General features: G+C 60.3%; 1 protein-coding gene across 4 annotated transcripts in view; it reads left to right on the forward strand.

Annotated features, from left to right (window-relative positions):
- Positions 1-23,559, forward strand: part of MLLT1 (MLLT1 super elongation complex subunit) — a 57,110-nt gene extending 33,551 nt beyond the window's left edge. Inside the window, exons 4-12 of one of the 4 annotated variants that reach the window (XM_072947847.1) lie at positions 5,816-5,959; positions 9,254-9,379; positions 13,126-13,680; positions 17,450-17,537; positions 19,106-19,214; positions 21,740-21,839; positions 21,999-22,070; positions 22,184-22,255; positions 22,467-23,559. In XM_072947847.1, coding sequence (XP_072803948.1) covers positions 5,816-5,959; positions 9,254-9,379; positions 13,126-13,680; positions 17,450-17,537; positions 19,106-19,214; positions 21,740-21,839; positions 21,999-22,070; positions 22,184-22,255; positions 22,467-22,595 — 1,395 coding nt within the window. In that variant the 3' untranslated portion in view covers positions 22,596-23,559. Of the gene's footprint in view, positions 1-5,815; positions 5,960-7,367; positions 7,696-9,253; positions 9,380-13,125; positions 13,681-17,449; positions 17,538-19,105; positions 19,215-21,739; positions 21,840-21,995; positions 22,071-22,183; positions 22,256-22,466 lie in introns of those variants that run through there. The other 3 variants (XM_072947846.1, XM_072947849.1, XM_072947848.1) reach the window with 3 other exon arrangements.
- Positions 23,560-24,759: the final 1,200 nt, after the last annotated feature.

Consider the following 24,759-nt stretch of genomic DNA (forward strand, 5'->3'; position numbering starts at 1 on the left):
TTTTGGTGTTAGACTGGGGACAGATCATTAAGTTAGGGCTCCAGATAATAGAAGCTAACTTTAAGCATAAAAATATTTGTTTCCGTTCGAAGCTCTTTAAATTGTAGTGTTTGCTCTTCTCCTACCTTGGTTTAATTTTTCATTGTTCATCGATGCATGGATATATTCAGGGTATCAAAAATTCAGATAATAGTGACACATGCAGAGTTAAAAAAAGCTGAAATTCTTCCCTTGCCATCCCTCTGTCCCTTAGTGTTTTGCTCTTTCTAGGGGTGAGGGTGGTGTGTCTGTCTGTTGCGGACCATTTCCCGGTGGGTTTTACATTCACATGTAAGTAGGGCTTTACTGTGGAGCAGTGGGCTCCCTCCTGCTCACGGTTTTGCTTTCCTCCCTCCACGGGCAGCATGACTTGGAGCTTAACCGTGTCCAAGTGTAATGATGACCAGTGTTTCCGAGCGCTTGTCTGTGGTGGGTCTGTTACTCCATTTCACAGGTGAGAAAGCTAAGGCAAGACCTGGCAGTGTGACCTGCTTGGTGTCACCCAGCAAGTGCAGAAGCCGGCTGCACTCCAGAGTCAGTCCGCTGCCACCTGGTTTTGTCTGAGTACCCTCAGTGGGAGTGCACCACTGTGTTCGGAATTCAAAGGTCCAGAAGCAAAGTCTCCCTTGCACTTCTGGCCTCCAGGCACAGCCCGTTCCTGGCGAGCGGCTCGGAGGCTTGCCTCTGGCTGTTGGCGACAGCTTGGCAGTGTCGGGTCTTCCCGCGAGGCCCAGCCGCCCGCCAGAATCACTGCCTTTTCTCCCACCTTCTTTGTGCATGCAGCACCCTGGGGTTTCGTTTCCTCCTCTCACTGAGGCCCAGAGGGGCAGGGTGACAGGCCCGGGGTCACACAGCACGATGGCGGCAGAGCTGCTTCGGCATCTGTGGGGTCTCAGACCCCACAGCCTGCAGTGTTCAGCCCACGTTGCACTTTAAAACATTTTTTGTTACTTCTGACTACACAGGTGATATATGTTGCAGGGAATTGAGGTCCTCGCTCCAGCCTACTTCCTTGAAGTAACCACTATAAATAACCTTCCAGAAACCACATTTTTTTCTGTGTGTATGTGTGTGAGAGAGGGAGGGAGGGGAAGAGAGAGAGACACAATTTTCAACTAAATGTCTGTGGACCGTCCCGCGTCAGTACATGTAACTCCACCGAGTTCTTCGTGAAGACCACGCAGTGCACCCGGGCCAGTGCATTGCCCGGTTTCGTTTTTGTAAGTGTGAGAAACCGCTCCAAGAGCCAGGGGTTCCAGAGAACACCACCTGCCTGGAGTGAGTCCTGGCTCACTGCTGGCCAGCCTTGTGGCACCGGGCATGTTACCTGCTTCTGTTTCAGTTTCTTCATCTGTGAAATGGGGGCAGTAAGAGCGCCCATGGTTCGGGCCATGAAGCACTCATATTAGGTGCTTGGAAAAGTGCCTGGTGGCGGTGATGCCCCAGAGTTCTGGTAAAGTCCAGTCGGTGTCATGTCATTAGCACTGCTGCCCTGAAGGCTTCCTGAGCGTAGAGACCCTTCCTTGGCTGTGAACACATGGCAGGCAGCCATCACGTTTCTGTTCTGATGTCAGGACAGACAGATATGTAGGTGCATTCAGCAGACATGGGTGTTTGCTCAGTGCTGCCCCATAGGAACAAAAGGCATCCCTTTGTCAGTGGAGTAGGTGGACAGAAAACAGACATCTGTCCTGCGGATGGTGACCAGTGCTGTGATGGGGGATAATGGTAGATAAGGCTCTTGGAGGGAAGCCTTTGGTGGATTTTAAAGGAGTGGGTTGGGGATGAGCCATGAGCCAGTTTAAACTCCATGGGTTGAAGCAGCTGGGTGGCTTGGGGTGGTGAAGGGTCTGGAGGAGATGAGGAGGGGCTGGCTGAGGAGTGGGGCAGGGGTGGGGTGGAGAGCAGGCAGGGGGAGTGGCTGGAACTGACTTGGCGCTACACCACCATTCTGTGTGTAGGGGTCACCCAGAGAGGGTGGAGACAGGAGGAGGGTCTGGTTCTGAGCTCTGGCACCCGAGTTTGGCAGTGGGTGGAGCTGAGGAACATCCCTGTGAGCCCCCATCCTTGCCCGGGGAGTCCTGTGGCTGTGGTCCTGCGTCTCTACGTGCCCTCAGGCCTCGCCTTGATCTCTTCCTGGTGAAGACAGCAGTCCCTGTTTCCTGATGGCTCCAAGCTGAGCACTGTGGTGGTGTTATCTCACCTTCCCCATGTCATTGCAGGCGAGGAGGACGAGGCTCAGGAGGGCAGGCCCTGTCCACTGAGAGGGCCCCAGGCCCAGCTGAACCCTGTGCTCTACAAGGGGGTCACTGGGTGTCCAGCTGCCTGCCAGCTGGCCCCCGCTGAGACATGCCCTTAGCTGAGCACCTCCTCCTAGCCTGCAGCCTCGCCGCCCTGTGTCCACTCAGAAGGTGATGGGGAAGGTCTGAAGCACCTGCAGGAGTGGGTGGGGTGATGGAACAAGCCCCTGGTAGCCATCACCCAGTTCCCGCCATTGACACATCCAGCCATGCGTAGCCCGTCTCAAGCACAGTGCTCCTCCGTGGGGGTCATGCTGGAGCAAATCCCAGATATTGTTTCATGTGTCAGTGTCTCAGAATGTGTCTTTAAAAAATAAGAATTCCTTTTTAATAGTATAACAGTTCTAGTGTCACGCCTACAAATTAATAGTTCCTTGATCTCCAGGCAGGTGTTTAAGGATCTTCTGTCTGAATCAGGGTCTAGATTAGACCCGTACAGTGTGATTCAGGGGTTTGTCTCTTAAGTCTCTTTGAATGTATAGATTTTCCATCTGCAGTCTCTTTCTTTTCTTTGCAATTTATCTGTTGAAGAAGCTGTGCCGTGTGTCCCATGGCCAGATGTTGTTTGGTGCCATCTGGCTTGTTGCCTCTTTTGTCCCTGTGGTGTCTGTATGGAGCCCAGTCCTCCACTGGTGTCTTCCCTCAGCATTTGAACTTGCATCCGGAGGTGAGATCTTGCTGGGAAGGTGGCACGTGGGTCTCTGATGTCTGTGCTCGTGATGCTGGCAGAGTTCACAGACAGCGCCTCGATTACCGACCTGTCAGGAGTCACGTATCGGGATCACCTCATTCCTTCTTCACATACTGGCCGGAATCCATTTGTGCCATTCACCCCTCTTATCTTCTGTGTGCTTACCTACTGGGAAGCAGGGCAAGTGCTCCATCCCTCTACCCCCTCTATTTGCCAGTTTCAAGCCCTGCTCCCAGTCTGAACTTGCCGCCAGCCAGAGGGTGTTCGTTTCCTGGGATTCAGATCTGGGCTTGCTCTTGCTGAGCCTCAGCCGCCCCTCCCAGTGGCAGCCAAGGCTCTTCTCTCTGGGTCCCCTGCCGCCACCGCTGTCCACCCTCCCCTTCCAGCTGCAGCCCCGTAGACTCTCGGGGTACCTGGAGAGGACGCTGTGGCCTGTGCCACTTCTCCTCACCCCCTCACCCTTCCTGGCTTGGCTTCAGCGACTCTTAACCGCTGTTCTCCAAGCCTGTCACAGCCTCCAGGGGGCCTTACTGGCCCCCTCCCATCCTCGCTGTTGGGTCAGGCCCTTCTCAGTCCTCCCATTTCATTCTCGTGGCAAATACGGAGCGCCTCCCTAGACCAGCACCTGCCGGAGCACAGGACAGGATACCCACAGCCCCTACCTCCAAGGGGACACACGCCCACTGTGACGAGTGCCTCCACACATGAGGGCGGGCACGGGGCGGGGCGCTGGTCGCATTTAGGGGTGTGACTTACCACGGGAGTCGCCTTCTCTTCCTTCACTGGAAGTGGGAGGCAGCTGGCTTGTGGCCTTGGGGCAGCGGCTCGTGGAGCCAGAGCTGCCCTCCTAAGGTGTTGGGCTTCCCCAGCGCTTGTCCCAGGGTTGATGCTGGCCAACAGGCGTCGCGTCTCAGTAAGGCAGGAAGACTGAGACTTTCTCCTCACACTTTTGTTTTTGATTTTTGACTTGGGAAGGAAAGCTCTCCCTGGGCTGACCTCACCTATCTCATCACCCCAGACTAGGACACAAGTCCACAATCGGACAAGGGGACCGATTTCCAAGTCCAGTGTAGGTGGGCTGGGGTAGAAACCCGTCTTCCTGAGGCCAGGGGCCACTGGGGGAGGGGCCAGGCCGGTGTCGCCTCACCAGCCGGCAGTGGCTCGGAAGGCCTGCCAACTTGTCTTCTCCGAGGAGGGCAGGGCCTGCAGCTCTTCCATACGGCAGGCTCACCTTCTACCTTTGTGCCCTGAACGAGGGGCCAGAGTCATCCAAGTGCAGCTGCAGGACCTCGCTCCTGTCCCCTTTGTTCAGAAGCGGGCATGTGGCTGGCTGGGGCCCCAGCTTTGCTGCAGCAGGAGGAAGGCAGGCGCAGCCAGGGTGCGGGGAGGAAGGGGGAAGAGAAGGGAGCCCGGGAAATGCCAGCGTGAGGGCTCGGCAGCCCTGCCCACCTCCCCACCCTGGCCGACCTGTCTCCTCTGAACTGCTGGGAAACCTCCACTGGCTCTTGTCTCCTAGCCTTTTCTCTCCTGTGGATGGCATTTTTAAAAATTGGGGTATAACTCACATATCAGAAAGTTCACCCCTTTAAAGCACATGGCTTTGGTGGGTTTTAGTGTGTTCACATTCAGAGTGTTGTGCAGTCGTCTCAGTTTTCTAGTTCAGAACATTCTCATCATTCCAGAAACAGACCTCGTCCACATTAGCAGTCAGTTTCCATATTCCCCTCCCAGCCCCTGCCAGCCACGAAGCCGCTCTGTCTCTGTGGGTGTGCCTGTTCTGGACGCTTCATGTAAATGGAGTCACACACTCTGTGGCCTTTGTAGCTGGCTTCTCTCACTGAGCATCGTGCTTTGAAGGTCATCTGTGTTGTGACGTGTGTCAGTGACACTCCTTTTTATGACTGGTAACACTCTTTTGCGTGGATGGACCACAGTGGACCAGGATGTGTATCCACTCACCTGTTGGAGGACACTTGGGTTGTTTCCACTGTCTGACTGTTGTGAATAATGCTGCTGTGGACATAGGTGTGCAAGGTTTTACGTGACTGTGTATTTTCATTTCTCTTGGGTCTGTGTCCGGGGAGACATATGGGTCACATAGTTACTCTGTAACATTTTGAGAAATTCTCATGCAGTCTTCCAGAGGGGCCGCCGTTTTACAGTCCTGCTGGCAGTGCACAAGGATTCTGGTTTCTCCCCATCCTTGCTAATGCTTGTTATTTTCCTTTTTTAAAATAATTGACATCCTAGTGGGTGTGAGGCAGTATTTTGTGGTTTTGATTTGTATTTCCCTAGTGGCATCTTTTTGTGTACTTATTGGCCACTTGTATGTCTTTGGAGAAATTTCCCTGGGGGTTGAGGCCTCTGACCCTGGGGTCAGCTCTCAGCATTGTCACGGAAAGCAGCTGCGTGCCTTCTGTTGGCCGAGAACCATGAGGATTGCGGGGCGGGGGTTTGGGGAAACGTTTGCATGGGGCTGCACACATCGCTGGCGGGGCCACTTCACTAACGTCTGAGAACATGGTTCTCAGTGATCTTCATTTCCCTTGTGGAGCCTGCTTTGCCGGGTTCTCTGCAAATAGGAAGTTTATTTCTTTGGGTGACCAGATGGATGAGGAGACAGGCACAGAGAAGCAGGTGAGGGTCCAAGGGGAGAGAAGCAGCAGCTGAGCAAAGCTGGGAGGGGCAGGGCCGGCCGTGGGGCGCGTGTCCGCCTGTCCTGTGGCTGCCCCTGCAGCCTCCTGCCCGCCCCTCTGAACCGACTTCCTTGTTTTCTTTGTTTAAGGAGGAGCCAAGGAAAGTTTGCTTCACCTATGACCTGTTCCTGAACCTGGAGGGCAACCCGCCTGTGAACCACCTGCGCTGCGAGAAGCTCACCTTCAACAACCCCACCATCGAGTTCCGGTACAAGCTCCTGATGGCCGGCGGGGTGAGTGCGCCGCGCGCGGGCGGGCAGGCAGCTCCGGCATGGCCCTGGCGCTGTGCAGCTTTGGTGCTGGCGGCGCCTTGGACTCCCTGGAGCACGTCTCCCCAACATGTGGTCGGGCGCCCAAGACCCTGAGGGCAGGGTGCACGGGCAGCAGCTGGCAGCTTTGGATGGGGCCCAGGTGTCCGGAGTCTGTGCTGGGGTGTGGTCGGCTGTGAATGACTGACTAGTCTCTGGTTATCCCTGGCTTCCTGTTGGCTGTGGTTAATTAGCATCTTCCTCCATGAAGGTGGGGGTGGGGCAGTAATGGGCACGAGGCCAGAGACTGGTTTGTCAGCGTGGTGAGGTGCTGGAGCCGGTTTTTAACCGGACTGGTGAGGCCGTGCTCAGCCGCGCCATTTGGGGAGGCAGCCACGGCTCTCTGTGGGGTTCCCTGATGATGCACGCTGCTGCTTTGCAGTTTTGTCATTGTGACACAAGCCAGATTAAAGTGTCAGCTCGCAGAGCTTAGGTCTCCATTGTGAGTTGTGTGGCTGGCAGTCCTGGTGTGGGGGCAGAGTGCTGGGAGCGCATGGTGGGACCTGTGGGGAGTGTGGTGAGGTGCTTTGTGTGGATAGGATGCTTGGTCATGGAGGAGCAGGGGCGCAGACTGGACTGTGCCGAGGGAGGTGCAGGCCGAGCAACAAGACACCCCAGAGTCACTGAGCGTTTGCCCCAGTACCAGCTGGTGCCTGGGACAGAGGAGTTGGGCCAGGGGCGTGAGAGTGAGTGCGTGCGTGCAAGTGTGCGTGCATGTGTGTGTGTGTTGGGGCCAGGTCCACCTCCCCAGTGCATACAGGGAGTGTGGGTTGGATTTCTTTGGCTCTGGGGAGCAATCATTTCCTGTTCATTTAATTCAGTTGAGACTTCTATAAACTTTTAAAAAAATGTGAAAGCAATCATTTATTCATTGCAGAACATTTGATTAAGTTCGCTGTGTTCAGAAGATTAGTGTGCGATTCTAATCTAGCATGTGATGGCTGATGGAGTCCAGGAGCAGAACAGGGAGGTGCTGGGATTTACATAGATACTTGCCCAGGAGTTCCAGAAGAACCGAGGAAGTGGGGTGGGGCTGCGGGGCTCAGCACTTCTTCCCACCAGCTCTGCTTCTCTGCTTTATATTTGCTGCCAGACCTTTTCCAAAGTATTTCCAGAGGTGTTCCTGGATGTCCCCCAAAGGTTTCATAGTCACTTTTCTTTGGGAGACAGACACCCAGACAGTTTTCCATAGGCCTCTCATGCTCCAGGACCAAAGGACTGACCCCTCCATTCCCCACGTAAAGATGTTTTCTTTGCTCTGAGGAGATGAAGGCTCAGTGTGCATCATCTAAACACATAAAAACTGGAGGGGCGGGGAAGGAGGAGGAGGCGAGGGAGAGAAGTCGGGAGGGCAGGTGCAGCTTGCAGTTTGGGAAGGGCCGGTCCGGCTGCTGCGCTGTGGTCTCTGCTGGGTGCTTTCCTCCCAGTGTGGGGGTGCCCAGAGAGCTGGTTGACTGGTGGGGAACTTTCTCACCCTCTGGGGCTGTGGGCCTTCAGGGCTAGCCCCGGGCCGAGGGCAGAGCCGCGCACTCTGGTCTCAGGAGCCACCCAGGTCGGCTATGGGACGGGGGCTCTCGGTCCCAGTGGGGCTGCCTTTGCCATCTGGTGGCAGATGGCCCCTGGATGTCGATGCTGGAGGAGCCAGAGGAGCAGGCCGTGCTGTAAGTCTAGAGAACTGCTTTCTGTGCAGCCCCTCTGCCGAGGTCACCGGAGTTCTGTTGCTCCTCACGTGAGGCCCACACACGCCCAGCAGTGACTGGAGCTGCTTCCCCAGTGTACCCGGCGATGAGAGGCCGGCCCTGGGCAGGTGGTTGCGGTTGCCAGGCCCCTCAGCATTGTGTGCTGTCAGCCATTGAACTGCACAGAAATAGAGGCTCCTTCAGTGGCTGAGGATCTGTATTTCTGTCAAGTGGGTGGGGTCCTTGCAAAGCCCGGTGGTGGAGGTGGAGGTGAGGCCGCGTACTCCAAAGGCTGTCAAGGAGAGGAGAGACAAAGGCGTGCACTGTCCTGAAAGTGTCAGTTTAGGGTGTTCATTCGAAGGGAGAGAGGAGAACTTGCTGTGAAAGGAGGAGAAGGTCTGCAGGTGGACGAACCAGGGCCTCCCGGGCTGGGCTCTCAGTCGCCTCCTTGCTGGCTGTGGGGTGTGTGGTTCCCCGACAACATGGTCCTCGGGCACCTGGCAGGTTGGGTGCCTGGTTAAGAGTGTTGTGGTCACACCGGCTCTGATGAGACAGCCTTGGGCTCCACTGCCTTGGAGTCGTGGGGCCCTGGGGGCGAGGGGCTCCACCGCCCTCCTTCCCGCCCGGCATCCCCATGGCCGGGAATGACCTCAGCCTCCTCAGATGAAAGCTCTGGTTCATCGGGGAGTTCCGCGTTCTCAGGGTTATTAATGGTGCCTGTTCTACCAAGCTAAATGCGTTTTTCTTTTCTTCTTTTTTTCCGTGCGCTTTATTCTTCTGTTCTGTCTCGCTGGGCTGGAAGGCCCCTCCTGAGTGGCTGCCCGCTAGTAGTGCTCACTAGCAGTGGTTGCAGCGCCAGCATTTCAAGAGCTTGCACCCAGCCTTCTCCCCGTCAGTGGGTGCCACGGGAGCCTGGCTTGGACCCTGCAGGTGGCCCAGGGATCACCTCCTGGCAGGACCCCCGGCCTTCCTTCTCCAGTCCCTCCCCCATGCCCACCCCACGCAGTTCTCTCCAGCTGGCGGCTGCGCCGTGCTCCCTGTTTGTGTGCCTCACCTGCCCGAGAGTGGACATGGGCTGGTCCCCCAGGATACAGGTGACCCAGTGAAGTCACGCGCGCAGCTCATACAAGTTGCTCACTCTGCCACTCAGCTGCCTGGTTGGGTGTCTGGCTGGCCCCTCGCCTTACCAGCCTGAGCTTCTGGTCTGTCTGAAGCATGGTCAGCCTTGGCCCCGGCTCCTCCTTATGCTTCTTGGCCCGCTCTGCATCTTCTCGGCCGGCCCAGCCATCCTGGGACCTGGCTGCTCTTGGCTCTGCACCACGACCTGCTTCGCTCCAGCACTCAGCACCCAGCCCCTCATGGAGGGAACACCTTGGATTCTTTTGAGAACATGACGCTCGAGCTCTCCTCTGCCCTCTCCCCCTGAAGGAAGCGAGGCTGGCCTCTGGCCAGGCTCCTGCAGGCGGACTTCCTCTTGATGATCGGATTTCCAGCCTGCCTCCTTGCTCGTTGATAACATCTGTCTCTTCTTTATCACTAGGTGATGGTAATGCCCGAAGGAGCAGAAACGGTGTCCAGGCCCAGCCCTGACTACCCCATGTTACCCACAATTCCACTCTCTGCCTTCTCTGACCCCAAGAAGACCAAACCATCCCACGGCTCCAAGGTTAGTGAGGCGGAAGGCCCAGTCCCATGGGAGCTCGGGGGCCCAGTGGAGGGTCCTGGGCTCAGGGCGCCCCTGCAGGCCCCCTCGTTATCCTCCTCTTGGAGCACAGCTCTGTGCTCCGCCCGGCAGTTCGCCGCCGCCGCTTAGTCAGGAGGCTTGCCCTGCTGAGCTGCACGGACCACCAGGTCATTGCAGGCACTTCATCCCCTTCCTCTTGAGGCAGAGAGCCTGCTCCATTATCCCTCCACTGAGACAGAGGCCCCGAGGACCACTCAGATACAGTCCGAGGGCTTGCGTGGTTGGGGCCGTGGACGGAGCATTTCTGCCACAGCCAGGATGCCCCATTTGTCACAGCCTGGCGCTCTCTTCGGCTCCAGGCTTGGCTTCCTCCTTCGGCAGCCGCTCTCGGCGGAGAGAGCTTACTTGGGGGAGGGGCCAGGAGGAGTGACATGGGTGAGCAAGCTGTTCCACCCCAAGAGGAAGCACCTCGCTGTCTTGTCTCGGCCTCGGCAGGCCGACGGCACTCTGTGCCCCGAGACCTCCCTCAGCTGTCCCAGAGTGGCCTCCAGAGCCCTTGGGGTGGTGTCGCAGGGGACGCAGGCTTGTGAGCGTGCGTCCTGTTCCCTGCAGCCGTCTACACTGCTCCGAGTCCTGGAGGCCCAGCCCCGTCTGGCTTCCAGGGCAGCTGCCCCGTCGTCTGCCACCCACCCCGCCAGTTTATCCACTTCTCATCTTTGTAGTTTTCTTGTTTCACCTGCTATTGGATGTTAAGGGCCTAGGGCACCCTCACTGGGACAGGTTGACGTCTTGGGCTGCCCGATAGCCTTACGCTCATCAGCCACCTTGGAGGAGCGCCACGTCGCCCAGGCAGAATCTTTCTGGCACTTTTCATGAGGCCACTAGCTCTCTGAAATCCTCAGATTCCTCTGACTTCAGCCCTCTGGACGTGTGAGGCCAGAGTCTTCAAGTACAGCGTGCAGCTCCAGGGTCTTCCCCATGCCGGCCTTCTGGGCATGTCTTTCCCTGAGTCTCGTGAAAGTTAAGCGGGAGAAAAATTCTTGCTAGCGATCTTGGCAGCTTCTCTCTCAGCCACCCACGGTTTTTGGCGTTCTGTGCAAGATAGGGAGAGTGGGAATTGCTGTCTCTTCTGCACACGTCACTTGCACACCACTTAAGAGATGCCCTCCCTGGTGGCGAGGACACTCCAGTGGCTGCTCTGGCATCTCTTGCTGAGGTCTTTGAGACCCCTGGGGGCCCCCAAGCTGGTAGGCATGTCTGCCAGACTCAGGAGGCCTGCAGGCAGGGTCCTCCGTCTCCACCCTCCCCGTCCAGCATCTTTCCACAGCTCCCTGGGCGCTGTGACGTAGGGGCCCTGCGCAGGTTTCTCAGGTGGCACAGGCAGGTCCTGCTCTGCCGACAGCTCTCTAGCAAGCCTTCTCTGCCTGCTGTTACGTCCTGCCCTCTGAATCATCAGACCTTTCCTCCCGGTGAGGGCCTTCCTTTGGGCACTGGCTCCTTCCTTCTGATGGGTTCTCCGCTTCCTAGACCTGAGGAGTCTGACTGGCTGGGCCACATGCTCCAGGCAGGAGGGCGGGGAGGTAAAGGCTGGGTCCTGGCAGGGCCTCGCCCAACCAGGGGCCCAGGGGCTGCTGGAGTGCCTGGCTGCTCTGGCCTGAGTTGGACCCATCCCTGGTGGTTCTGTCCCTGCCCCACAGCCCCCTCGGAGGGTAGTGTGGCAGGCAGGAATTGGAACCTCCTAGGAGAAGAGGGACCCCTGGAGGCTCAGTGTGAAGGTGGCTGTCCTGCAGCCTCTGGACTCATGCACCTGTAGCCTCAGAGAGCCCTGCTTATTCTTGTCTTACATGAGCCAGTGGCCTGGTGGACCTTTTTCCGACACTGGTTCTTAGCCATTTTGGGTCATTGAAAGCTTCGAGAATGTGACTGAACATCTACATTGTGCTTGAAACTTAGTATGTGACTTGAGAGAGCCCTGCTCCAAGGCTCCTGCTTCGGGCAGGCCCTGGGCAGCGGCGGCTGCTCGGTTGACCGGGGCTGGGGGCCCAGTGGGAGCTGCGCTGGGGGCTGTGGGTGGACATGCCCCTCGGGGTGCTCCCGCTCCACCTCTTGGGACTGGGGTCAGCTTTTGAGGCCTAGGAGGCCCGTGTTCCCTGTGAGAAGAAGCCGGAATTGCCTGGGGGGGGGCGGTCTCTGCTTTTGGCCTACCTCCTTGGGAGAGCAGCTTTCTGGGGAGTGGAGCCCTCAGAGACTGGCCCCATTCCACACGCCCGCCCCCGGGCTGTGCCCCTCTGGGACAGGTTGCTGGGGGCTCGCGGCATGAGCAGCCTTCCCACTGCTGTGGTGATGTGAGAGCCACGTGGGGCTGTCCCGGCACCCTGGCGCTGGTGGGGCTGTGGACTTGCAGGGTGACTGGGATTGAGCAGATCAGAGGGAGGACGCTGGCTGTGCTGTCATTCCCTGTGGCTCTTCGCCGGGTGGGTCTGTTGCTGGACCCTCTGGGAGCTGCGAGCAGGAAGCAGAGGCCCACATGCTGGGTGCTCTCTTGGCTCGCCCGCCCCACCGACACTGGGGCTGAGCTGGTAGAATGATGCTGCTTCAGGGGAGCCCCTGGCCAGCACTCCCCTTGTGGGCCACCTCTGCGTCTGGCTTCTGTTGGTTCCCTGGTGAGCTTTAATCTGGGGAGCCTCTGGGCCCAGCCGTGCGCCGTCCGGTACATTTGGGGGCAGAGTCCTTGGCAGCTGACAGCAGCAGGCACCTGTCAGTGGCCCTGGGTGTGCGGCGGGATAGTGGTGCGTCATTGATGGGGATGAGGCCCGTGAGGTAGGGGCAGGGGGAGAGTGGCCACCACCCTCCTTGATTGCGCGCTCGCTGTGTGCCAGCCCTGCACCATCGCCTGGTGAGGTGGGTGCTCTTTCTCTGTTCAGAGGAAGCATAGGTGCACAGGGTTGGAGCCCACAGACTGGCCTTCCTGGCAGCTGGAGCAGGGCTGCCTGCTGCCTCTGTCCCCAGTGGGAGCTCCACGACCTGGCTCACCAGCAGCACCAGAGTCCGGGTTCCTCAACCCTCTGAATTTCCGAGACAGAGATCCTGGAATCGTGCACGTTTTAGAACAGCTGCCCAGGCAGCTTCGGTTTCAAGATGTCTAGGAGCCATTTGTCCTACGCAGTGCCTGGGACTCCAGCAGGCGCTCAATAAATGCTGACTGTGGAGATCAAAGAACTGCAGTGTCCTGGTGTGTGTTGGGGCCTGGCCAGAGCCAGGCCATCCAGGCTGGGTGGGGGCCACCTGGCGAGGCACCAGGCTTTGGTGGGGATAGAAGAGGGGGCCTGCCTGCCAGCACTCCCAGTCCCCAGTGCCATGGCAGCCCCCCATTCCCCGGGCCCCGCGGGAAACTGCGAGGCGTTGGAGCGGGAGTGGGTAGACGTGGCTTGCCTGTCTCATATCTGACTCACCGTGTGCTCTTCTTGAATCCCTCAGGGAATGTCAGTTCAATTCAGAGGGGAATCTTAGCCTGCAGTCGCCCGGGACCTGCTGACACTTCCTAGTAGTTTAAAGGGACAGCTCCATTTAAAACTCTCACCTGCTGCCTTACTTTTTCGCTTTATGGAAGATTTTCTCTAGCTGAGTCTGAATCAGGTGGATTATACTTTGTAGGGGTCGGGGGAGGCGGAGCAGGGTGGCCGCGAGATGCCATTTGACCGTGTCCCCCTCCCGCCCCGGCATTTCAGGACGCCAGCAGGGAGAGTGGCAAGGCCTGCAAGGCCCACAAGACGGCCAAGGAGCACCGGGAGCGGCCGCGCAAGGACTCGGAGAGCAGAGGCCCCTCCAAGGAGCCGGAGCGCGAGCAGGCCAGGAGCGCCAAGGATGCCGCACGGAAGCTGGGCGAGGGCCGGCCGCCCAAGGAGGAGAAGGCCCCTCCGCCCAAGGCTGCATTCAAGGAGCCCAAGATGGCCCTGAAGGAGACCAAACTGGAGAGCATGTCCCCCAAGGGTGGCCCCCCGCCACCACCCCCGCCCAAGTCTTCCAGCAAGCGGCCGGCTGCCGCTGACTCACCCAAGCCCAGCGCCAAAAAGCAGAAGAAGAGCAGCTCCAAGGGATCCAGGAGCGCCCCCAGCACCTCACCCCGCACCTCGTCTTCCTCCTTCTCAGACAAAAAGCCGGCCAAGGACAAGGGCAGCGCCAAGGGGGAGAAGGTCAAGGCCGAGAGCGAGCCCAGGGAGATCAAAAAGCCCCCAGAGGTAGAGGAGTCCAACTCAGAGGACGAGGCCTCCTTCAAGACCGAGGTGAGGTGGCGCCTTACCCACTTGCCCACTCCCCCACCCGCCCTCATCCTCCCTCTTCAGGCCCTGGGCTCCCACCTGCTCTGCGTGGCTTTGGACAAGCCTCTGCTGCTTGCTCAGCCTCAGTTTCCCATTCTGTCAGGTGTGACGAAGCCGCCTCATGAGAACTCTGGGGACGGTGCCTGGGGTAGAGCATGATAGTTAGGGCCCTGGGTTCAGAGCTCTCTTCCTTGGGCAGTGCCCTGCATGGGCCAGGGTCTCACTGGCCGCATGGGGGTCGGAGTGGGCAGTGGTGTCTCACTGTCAGCCCCTTCCCCGGCCACCGCAGGCTCCATCAGGGCACCCCCTCCCTACATGAGTAGGGTGCCCCTGTGCATTGTCATCCCACTCTCCATATCAGGGAGCCAGAGGCCCTGGGCCCCTCCTGCAGCAACATTTCCACACGGCTCTGAAGTTTGCCATCAGGGTTGGCTTGAGCTACAGAGGAGTCAGTAGCCAGGCTGTTGACTGGGTAGCCAGACCTCACTGGGCTGTGCATGGCCATGTTATCTCTTGAGTGCTGTGTTTGGCTTCTGGTGGTCGGAGAACAGGGGCCTGGACAGATGGATGGATGGATGGATGGATGGATGGGTGAATGATTGATTCCCCTCACCTGTATCATAAACCCCTGCTCTCAGTGGCCTTTTATGGTTTCCAAACTCATTCACTCTCCAAGGCAAAAGCTCCCAGCATTGCGGCTCAGAGCTCAGAGACTTTGAAAGTGGTTCCCAGAGATGAAGCCAGAGGTGGTTTGTGTCAGTAGCACTGATGTTCTGAGTGTGTGGCTTCCAGAGGACCCTCGGAGGTGGCTGGGGAGGTGAGAGTTTGGTCATGGGTAAACAGTGCATCCTCACTGGCTTAGAGACATACGCGGGGCTGGCAACGCCACGCACTCAGTGTTTCTCGCAGCCAGGAAGTGCTGTCTGCCGTGAACCTGGAGACGGCAGGACCCTAGGACATCTCTCTTATTTGGAAGACCCGCAGTTAGTCCAGGGCCATCTCAGTCACCCACTTGGCTGCTGGAAGTTTGTTGAGTGCTGGATAGTGCCCTGTCTGGCATCCTTCTCTTTCTGCTCAGACCCGGAGCTCTGGGCAGGTGCCCTTCCCTCCTGTCCACCTCAGGCGCTTCCAGTTGAGGCGTTTCTGCGCCCAGATCTGATGCACCTGCATTGGGAAGAGGTGGAGGCCTCCCCGTGGCCCCCCCAGCTGAGTGGTGGCGCACCAGCCATTGGGCGCTGCTGCTCAGAGTGGGCTGGCTGCGTGTCCAGTGTCTGTGGCCTTGGTCACTGCTGTTCTGGGATCACTTGAGGAAGACTAGGGTTTTCTCCTGGATGTGGGGGTGCATCCTGTGCACAGAGAGACTTCTGAACGGTAAGCCTTAGCCACTTGAGCCCTGCAGCTGTAAGACTCAGGCACCAGCAGGTTGCCTGGGTGCTCTAGGGCTGCTGGACGGTGCCTCGCATTTCCTAACCCTGGAACCTCAGCAAGGCACAGACGTCTGCGGTGAAGGAGGCAAGACAGCCTTCCAGACCTGGGCCTCCCCTGCCCTCTTGGCCTCCTGAGGCCACGCCACGCTGGAGGCCAAGTGGGGCACACCACCGGAAACCTCTGACCTCTATGTGGAACTGGGGTCTCCTCCTCCCCCTCAGCCCTCGGAGGGGCTAGGCAGCTCCTCATCTGAGTCCCTGGACTGAGCCCCCCAGCTCCTCCCACTGCTTCTGCTTGGCCCGTGGGGTTTCTGACAGTTGGTCCCTTTCAGTCACTGGCCCAGGAGAGCTGCCTCATGTGACCTGAGCACTGGGCTGCATCAGGGACCATTTCCAGATTCCCTGCCCTCACCGTGCACCTTGGATCTGTGTGGAAGGAAAGGGGACACGTGTAGCTGCGAAGCCCGCCTGGCCTGACCTGTGCCATCCAGGACAGCGCTGGTACTCCTGCCCTAGGCCTTCCGGAGTCTGCTGGCCTGAGCCTGCATGCCCGGCGGCCTCCGCAGCGAGTGAGAGCCCTCATGCAGACGCCGGGCAGGATGAGCCTGGGCTTCTGTCCGAATTCTGTCCCAGAAGTTGGGGGCATGATTGGCACAGCCCTCTGTGGGCCGGCAGCTGATTCACACCTGCACTTAGCAGAGGCTGGCAGTTTACAGTTGGGAAGACTGAGGCTTCAAAACCAGGGACTGCTTTAACCAGTCGGTGAGAAAGTCAGGGTCAGAACCCAGGACCCCTGAGCCAGAATAAGAACTTGGATGTGCCTGCAGCAGTGGCAGTGTGGCTCCAGGCCCCGCCAGGCACATAGTTGGGGGTGAGGGTCACGCTGGTCTGTGTGGGACCCCCACGTGGACGTGGTTAATGGCAGTCTAGGCCAGTTTCCTGGGCAAGGCTTCCCAGGGAGCACCATTTGCCATATGAAGGTGGCAAGTAGGGGATGCCAGCAGGGGTGCGTGGCGGGGCCTGGACCGGGTCTGATTAGGCCGCGGTAAACCCGAGAGAAGCAGCGCTCTGTCCGCAGGCAGCCTGACCCTTTGCTGGGCCTACTGAGTGAGGGGAGACCTGGGCCTTCTTAGTTCTCTTTCTGGTGGCCGGGGCTGCCCTCGGCCCATAGACCCTCAGGAGTGGCTGTCTTGAGCCCCAGTGGATCAGGGGCCCCTGTGCTGGCGTCTTCTCTCACGTGGCGTGTGCCGGGACTGAGCAGACGCTGCTGGGTGCCTCTGCCTGTCTCCTGGCCTTTCCATCCAGCCTTCCCCAGGTGCTCGAGCAGCCTGGCTCCCCCAGCGGTCCCCGAGGCCAGGGCTCGGACAGTGCCTGGGTACACTGGGCCGGCAGGCTCTCTGAACTGACACCCATGTCCTTCTGCCCATCGGAGCCCATTCTTTCCCGGCCCCAGGCCCTTGGCTTACTCTGCTGCACGTGCCTTTGCCAGAGCCTGTTGGTGTCTGCCAAAGCCTGGGAGCAGAGGCCACCCTGTTCTGGCTCAGCTCTGGATAGTGAAGCTAGAGGCCTCTTCCCCATGCAGGCCTCTGAAGTGGGAGCTGCCGCCCCAGGCATCTTACTCCCTGTATTAAGGCCTGGGGTCCTAGTTTGGGCTTTTACTGCCCCCTGGTGGCTGAGTCAGGGTGGCTGGCTGTGGGCAGGGAGGGAGATGGGACCCGCCCTGGGCACAGTAGGGTGGGGCAGGGAGTCCACCCTGTCCTGTAGTGCTTGTCACGTGCGCATTCACCTGATACCACCTCAGGGGCACCCGGTGGCAGGAGACAGCTTTTTGTCACAGCTGTCCCAGCCTCAGGACAGACTGAGGCAGAATGAGAAGCCAAGTGTCTGTACCCGCCTTTCCTGTGTAGACCCTCCAGCTGCTCACTGCCCACACTACTCTCATGGCAGGAGGGCCGGGGCCAGAGGCCTAGAGCAGCAGCAGACACGCTGCCCGCTCCTTGAACCAGAGGTGTGGGCTAAAGATTCAAGTCCCTTGGGAGGGAAAAAAGGTCATCAGTTGGCGATTTGACCACAAACCAGCTGTGCCCTGAGGGTGGGGGCAGAGGTGGACTGGGATCAGGGTCTGAGGGGCACTGCCTTGGCCTGCGGTGCTGGGGTCTGGCGTTCCAGTGACCTCTGGAGTGCGTGCCTGGGGTGTCCTGCCTGGTGGTCCCTGCTGCCAAGGGGCCTCTGTTGTCCACTCCTTTTCCTGTGGACTGAGAGGTGACTGTTGTCTTCTCTCCCTGCTGCCCCGCTGTGGGGTGAAGTCCGCCCAGTCCAGCCCATCCAACTCCAGCTCCAGCTCTGACTCCAGTTCGGATTCTGACTTTGAGCCATCCCAGAACCACAGTCAAGGTGCGTACGGAGAGAGGCAAGGACAGGGTTTGTTTTAAGTGTACCAGGAGTTTCTTGTGGAAAGGCTCTCCCACTCTGGAGGCTAGCGAGCTACTGGGGAAGTCAGGGGTTAGTGGGGAATTTCCTGAAAGAAAAGCCTGAGCCTGCCCAGACTGGGCCTCCGACATCCGTGTCCAAAGGTTTGTGTTTAAAAGCGAACTGGGCACAGGTCACGTGACAGCCAGCCTGGTGTGCGAAGTCCCGCTCCATCCGGTGGTCTTTGGTGTCCATCCCCGGGGCCCTCAGCTTTGCCCCATCTGTATGACAGGGGCTTTGAGCTGGGCTTTGTGGGTCTGTGGAGAAGGCCCCCCGTCTGACGTGGGCCCTGAATGTGGCCAGACCCCTCCTCTCCGCTCCTCTTGGATGGAGGCCCATATGGCCAGCACAACACCCTTTTCTCGGCTGCCCCACCCCAGCCCGGCCCAGCACTGCTCTCTGTGGATGGGCTGGAAGTGCTCTGCTCCTGCGGCTCCAGCCCAGGTCCCCGGCAGCCTGCATTACTGCTTTTTACCTCCAGGCCGTCTGGGGTGCTTGTGGCGAGGGGTCACAATGCCCACTTGGCTGCCCCAGAGCAGGGAGGGCTTTCTTCCTGTGCAGGGTGGGCCTGGACACTTCCAGCCTGTCGGATGCTGGTTTGAGAGGGCACCTGGGCCCCCAGCCTAACCGACCCCTGCCCACCCTCAAACTGGAAGTACTTCTTTGAGTGGATCGGACTGAGAGTTTCTTCCATGGCCTAGAATCCCTTTTCAAGGGTTGCGGAGAGCTGGGGGAGGCGAGCATGTTGGGGGCAGGAGTGTCTGGCCTGAAAGAAAGACACACAGTCCTGAGGGCGGCTGGGGGATGGGGTGCTCCAAGCCCACACTCTCTCCAAGGGTTCTTATCTGTGAGGAAGGGAGGGGGAACCTGCAGTGAGGGATCACGTGACCCAGGTAATTGAGGGCTTTGTGTCCCTCTGTTGCCTTGGTAACAAGAATATAAACCAAGATGCCGTCTGTAGGGGACTGGAACTGAGTGCCTCTGGAGAAAGGGGAGGACGGTGGGCCGGGAGCAGCAGAGGGGGCTGCCAAGGGGCTGGGCAGGCCCAAGGAGGGGCACAGGTTGGCGGGGGTGGGTTCTCTGGCCCACGGTTCGGGCCACCTTGCCCTTCTTGGCCGGGGCTGGTTCGTCCTGGCTGCAGGCAGAGCTCTGACCCCAGCACTTGGAGCAGAGGAGGGCTGCTCCTTCCCTTTGCAATGGAGGGGCCCTGCGGTCCTGTCTCAGGCCAGGGGCTGGAGGCCTGCGAGCAGGGCCAGGAAGGTAGGAGCAGGGGAGCCAGGTGTCCTTTAAGAAGGGGGGTAGTGCGGGGGCAGTGCTTGGAGGTGGGCGGCAGGCCCCACCTGGCCAGAGGGACCTCTGTAGTGAGTTTGCATGGGTGAGTTTTGGGGGTCGTGATGACAAGAAGCACCACGTGGCTCGGGGGTGGAGGGGCTGTTGGGCGCAGGCAGAGCCCTGACCCACTCCTTTTCCCTCCTCCCCGTCGCCCTCCCCAGGACCCCTGCGTTCCATGGTGGAGGACCTGCAGTCTGAGGAATCTGATGAGGACGACTCTTCGTCAGGCGAGGAGGCCGCTGGCAAGACGAATGCAGGGAGGGACTCCAGGTGCCTGGGCTGGTGGGGCGCGAGCGGTTGTGGGGGCACTGGGGCCGCTCTGCCCGGCCCTGTTGTGATTGATTGTGGGGTTGCCAAGAGGCCAGGACAGGGAGTCCCCGCGGTGATGGGGAGCATTGGAGCCCACCAGGTGGTGCTCTGCCTGGGTATTGAGGTGGGTCTGGGAGCCTGGTCCTCTCCTGTTTGGGATGTCGAGGGGTTGGTCCCTCTGCTCTCGGGCCAGGAGTCCTTTCCCTCTTCCCCACGTGTGTGGCGTGGGGCAAGGACAGACTGAGAACTGTCCTTAGACACGTAGACATCCCCTGTGGGGAGCAGTAGTGGCCACCCGCTGGCCTAGGGCAGGCGACATGTGGCCTTCCCCCGGAGTGAGGTGAGCTGAGGCACCTCCATTGGATACCCCCAGACCTTCAGAGTGAACCCACTTCAGGGATGGGATGGCTGTGCTTTCTCAGCCTCCAGCCCAGAGCAAATGCTGGCCTTGGCCCCAGGCCTGCGGAAGGGCAGGCTTAGGTCAGCCAGCCAATCTGGGTCCAGCCCCTCCTCCCCATGGGGCGGAACCCCCTGCGTCCCAGAGTCTCTTTTAAGATGGGCTGGTCACTGGGTCTGCTCCCAGCGTGCAGGGAAGGCACTCACTGTGGGGAGGCATGGGGCAGTGACTCCGTGAGGCTGGAGACCTTGAGCGTGGTCCTGCTGGATGCTTGGCACAGGGAGCTGAGGGGCTGGCCAGCCTGCATCCTATTCTCCACATGGTGGTGAGGGGCTGAACATCCCAGGACCCTTGGCCCCTGTTCTAGGGGTGGACGTGGGCCTGAGAGGGGCCGCTTGGGGGGGGGCGCATCCATCGTCAGGGAAGGGGCCACATGGGCCCTCACGCTGGCGCCACAGCTGCTCGGATGCAGGGGCCTGGGTCCACCATCACCCCCAGCTGCCGCCTGGCAGATGCAGGGCAGTCTGGCCACTCCTGGGCCTGGCTGACGCACTAGTGTCGCCTGGGCAACAAGGAGACCGACTGCCTGCCTTTGCGCCGATGCTCTGCAGCCCGTGGGAGGGCTGTTCGTGGAGAGAGCAGAGGCCCCGCAGCCCATCACATTGTGAGGGAAGTTTACTAAGGAAACGGTCAACCTCGGGGGTACATAGGACAGGGAGTGCCTCAGGACTGAGGCTTCCCAGCACTGCTTTCATGATGAAGCCTGTTTCAGGCAAAAGGAGGGAGCAGCAGGCGGGATTTGCCGCATTGTGGTGAGGTGACAGCTGTTGGGCTCCCCTTACCGGAGTGAGGAATGAGGGGTCCCAGGCAGAGACCCCGCCTGAGGGCGCTGCTTGTGGCTCCCCAGGAGTTGGGTTGGGGGGCAGCTGGGAAAGTGCTCCCTCTGTGCCCCCCTCACTGAGCTGCGAGATGTTCTGGAAAAGCTGAAAGGAATGGACCAGCATGTCTTATCTGGGTGGAGGGCAACATGACCGGGGAGGAGCGGCTTTTAGATTCCAGCTAGCTGGAGAATCTGAGCATCCAGCGGCTGTGCCTTCCTTCCTGCGGGGGTGGCACCCTGGGCGCTGCCAGAACCCCGCGGATGCTTCCCAAGACGGTGAGCCTCGCAGCCGCCATAAGTGGTGTAGCTCTTGGTGTTGGTGGCGCGTATTCAGTAGAGAACTTTGAAGGCCCAAGTGGAGAGGGTTCCGGGTGAACAGCAGTGCGATATGGGTCCTGAGGTCCTGAGAGGCGGACAAGCACCATCCAAAGGGACGGGTGGTGGCCTGCACTGCCTTCAGCCAGCTGAAAGCAGGTGGCGATGGTGGATGCCGCGAAGCACGCAGTGCGTTGTGCAGCTGATCCCGAGAAGCCGGTGGGAGCCCCAGGGAGCTCCCTTTCCTTTGTGAAGGGAAGGCGCCCTGGAACGGGTTCACCCCGAGAGAGGGGCCCGCGCCTCGGAGAGTGATGACTGTGAGTGGTCCTCCCTGTCCACTCCTCTCAGAGGAAGTCCAGGCGGAGACGCAGACCCAGCCTGGGCCCTGCGCCACCAGGAGGCGTGGAGTGAGCCAACCCCAGACAGACCGGTTCCGGGCCCGGGCCCGGGCCCTGCTGCGCCCCGTGGCGTTGGGCTCCAGTGCTTGAGTGACTGTCCTGCAGGCCGCTGCACCCGCGCAGCAGTAAGCTCAGGACCCCAAGCCGATCTGGCTTGCAGTGGCCCAGGAGAGCACACCAGGGCTGCAGGGAGCCCCGCGGGCCCCGGGCCTGTCAGGGCGCGAGTGCTGCTCTTTGGGCTCTTTGCCCTTTGAAGGCGCCTCGGGCGTGTTCTTTCCTTTTTTTTTGAGGTTGGCAGAGCTGAGTGAAGTTGGTCTCCAAAGCTGCAGGGGGAGTGCTGGGCGCAGCTTGGCCCAGGGAGGGGGCAGGCCCTGAGTGTTATTTTGGAGAGCCCCTGTCCCAAAGCCCTGGAGTGGTGTTTGCTGGGTGGGGCTGCTGGATGTCCCCAGAGCAGAGGGCAGAGGAGGTCTGACCAAGTCCTCGTGTCTGCGTTCAGGCTGAGCTTCAGTGACAGCGAGAGCGATAACAGCGCAGATTCCTGCCTGCCCGGCCGGGAGCCCCCTCCACCCAAGAAGCCGCCCCCGCCCAACAGCAAGGTAACACCCTGGAGGCAGGGCTGAGGGCGGGGCCTGGGGTTCTCCAAGGATCCGAGGCTGAGGTGGGTGGGCGCAGGGGGAGGTCAGTTCTGCACCGTCAGCCGGGGGCTAGAGGGAGGGGTGCGGAGGGGCGCTCATGAAGACCCGGTTCACTAGCAGGCGTCAGGCCGCCGGAGCCCGGAGCCCTGCAGCAAGCCTGAGAAGATCCTCAAGAGGGGCGCCTACGACAAGGTGGGGGCTCAGGCCGTCATGGGCACAGGGTGCGGGGCGAGGGGAGGGTGTTCTGGAGGGCGGGGCCCACTGAGGGGCTGAGGCTGCCCTCTGAGCACCCATCTGCCACCCAGGCCTACACGGACGAGCTGGTGGAGCTGCACCGGAGGCTGATGGCGCTGCGGGAACGCAACGTGCTGCAGCAGGTACTGGCTGGAGCCCGCCCGCCTGTGGCCCCGCTGAGGGCACAGCATCCCAGAGAAGTCCCAGGCGGGGTGCCCCTGAGGCCAGGGGCTGCCAGACCCCCTTTGGCAGCCCCAAGGAGCCACCCTCCCTTCTTTTTGAGGGCCTGGTCAGGGCGGGGCCGCCCCAGCGCATTACCCTGTCCCCTGAAGTCACCCTGCCACCACCTTCCAGATCGTGAACCTGATTGAGGAGACCGGCCACTTCAACGTCACCAACACCACTTTCGACTTTGACCTCTTCTCTCTGGACGAGACCACAGTGCGCAAGCTGCAGAGCTACCTGGAGGCCGTGGCCACATGACCCTGGGCCGGGTGCCGGGCCCCCGTCCCCGGGGTCCTGGGAGGCTATGTCTGGCCCCCGCCTTCCCTCCTCTCTCGACTCGCCCACCCGCAGCACTGCCTTAGTGACCACCCTGTCCTCGGCCCACACGGCCAGCTGCACTTTCCTCGTCGGGAGCCCGGGGGCCGAGGGGGGCTGGGCCGGTGCTGCTGCCCCCTGATACTCAGGGGCCATCACCTGGGCCCCCCCTTGGAAGTGGCTTGTGTTGAAGGCAGCATCAGGTCTAACTCCCAAAGGGGAAGGAACACGCCCTTCAGTGGGGGGCCTTGCTCTGCCATGGGGCGTGGGGCACAGCCTCACTGCCCAGGCCCCGCTGAGCAGCTGGGGCACTGCCTCCAGTCTCCCCAAACGGTTCAGAACACACCCACCGTGCCCCAGGACCGGCCCGGCTCGTACTCTGTGCAAGCCGGACACAGTCCCCTGTCGGCTCACTGTGCTGGGACTCCATGCTGTGTAGCTCTCTCTCTATTATATATATGTGTGTGCACTGTAGGTACCAGAGCGGGTTCCGGGTGTGCGTTTCCATGGCAGCAGTGCACGTGGGGGGTGGGGGGGTGTAAGGCGGGACTTTAGGTTAAGATGTCTCCACTGGTCTTGTCATTGGGCTGAAGGCTGGGCCGGAGCGCCAGCGGGCCCTCTCCAGGTGCAGGGAGGAATCCTCCCTAGGTGGCTCCAAGGACGCTCCTCCTCCCGGGCCAGTGAGCACGACGACGGGGCGGCAGGGTCCCAGGCGCCCCAGCCTGTGCTGTCGGCCGCCTGGTCAGACCGGCGCTGTGTGCAGGAGCAGGCCTCCAGGCTCCAGCCAGCTGCAGGCCGTGACTGTGTTGGCGTCCGGGTCTCCTCCTCCTCCTCCTTCCATAGGATCCTCTTCCTCCTGTTGACTGAGTCTTCGAACTTTGAAAAAAAATGAGCTTTTGCCAAATAAGACGGGATAGTTTGTGGAGTTTTTTGAGGAGCGTCAGGACTCAGAGCCAGCCCCTTGTGCCTGGGCCCTGGCCGATGGCAGGCCCTCCCACCCCTGTGGTTCACGCCGGTCTGGGCCAGACCCAACTCCTCGCACGCCTGAGACTCTCCAAGGGCCAAGCCAGCTCCTCCGCCCTTCCAGCCAGAACCCCTCCGCGGAGTCAGCCCGCCTTGCGTGGGGCTCCTGAGGGCTGGGGACCTGTTTGCTCAGCCTCTGTTCCTGCAGACCTCGACTCAAGGCTCCTTTGGTCCCCACTGGCTCCAGGAGAGGAGGACGGCCAGGAACTGGGTTCACCTTCCCTCCCGCCCACTGCCAGACAGCCCCTCCCCTCAGTTCGTGAGTTCCCACATGAGGAGCACCCAGCTCCCCTGCCCTGTGGTCCCTGACTGTTGTTCCTGCTCCGATTCTGTCTGTCAGGCAGACCTTGAACACTCCCTCGGAAGCCCCGCCTCCAAGACTTCCCCGAACGCCAGCCTTCCTGGTGAGGTCCCAGGACTCGGGGAAGGCCGAGAGCCTTCAGAGGAAACCGCCGTGACTCCTCGCCGGATCTGCTCTGATTCTCTCCCAGCCCTGCTGCCTTGAGGTATTAGGAAGAGGGCAGGCCTGTGTGGCCGGCTCCGTGCTGCCACCGTCCCCTTCTCCAGGCAGGCCAACAATACTCCAAAGTGGGGCACTTTTCTTCTCTGGAAACTAAGACATTGGACAGAAAGGACTGGCCTGAGGGCACAGCTGCCTGGCCCCCTGTGCACAGAGGCCGCCGGGGGTCCCAGGCGGGAGCCTCAGCCCAGGGGCACTGGTCTTTGTCCTTCCCAAGGACCTCCTGGGAAGGGCTGTAGGCCTTCCCGTCTTGGTGGCTCAAGCAGCACTCTGCTCAGGAGCCAGGCTCTCCCCTGGGGGCAGCTAGAGGAAGGCCCGGCTCTCGGGCCTGCCCTTCGCAGCAGCAGCAGCAGGCCCTTCCTGCTGTTTCCAGGGCCTTCGGAAGCACCGACCCACTTCTGTTACCTCCTCTGGCCAGAAGGCCCCAGCGCTGTCCTCCAGAGCTCCTCTGGGCCCAGCACTGGCCCTGTGACCACCTGATGGATGTGCCAGGCAGCCAGGGCCCCGACCGCAGCATTCCCAGCTGCTCCCCCACCCCACCCCCAGCTGCCCGGCAGCTGGGCC

Source organism: Vicugna pacos, chromosome 22 (genome assembly GCF_048564905.1).
Source record: "Vicugna pacos chromosome 22, VicPac4, whole genome shotgun sequence".
Taxonomy (NCBI): Eukaryota; Metazoa; Chordata; class Mammalia; order Artiodactyla; family Camelidae; genus Vicugna; species Vicugna pacos.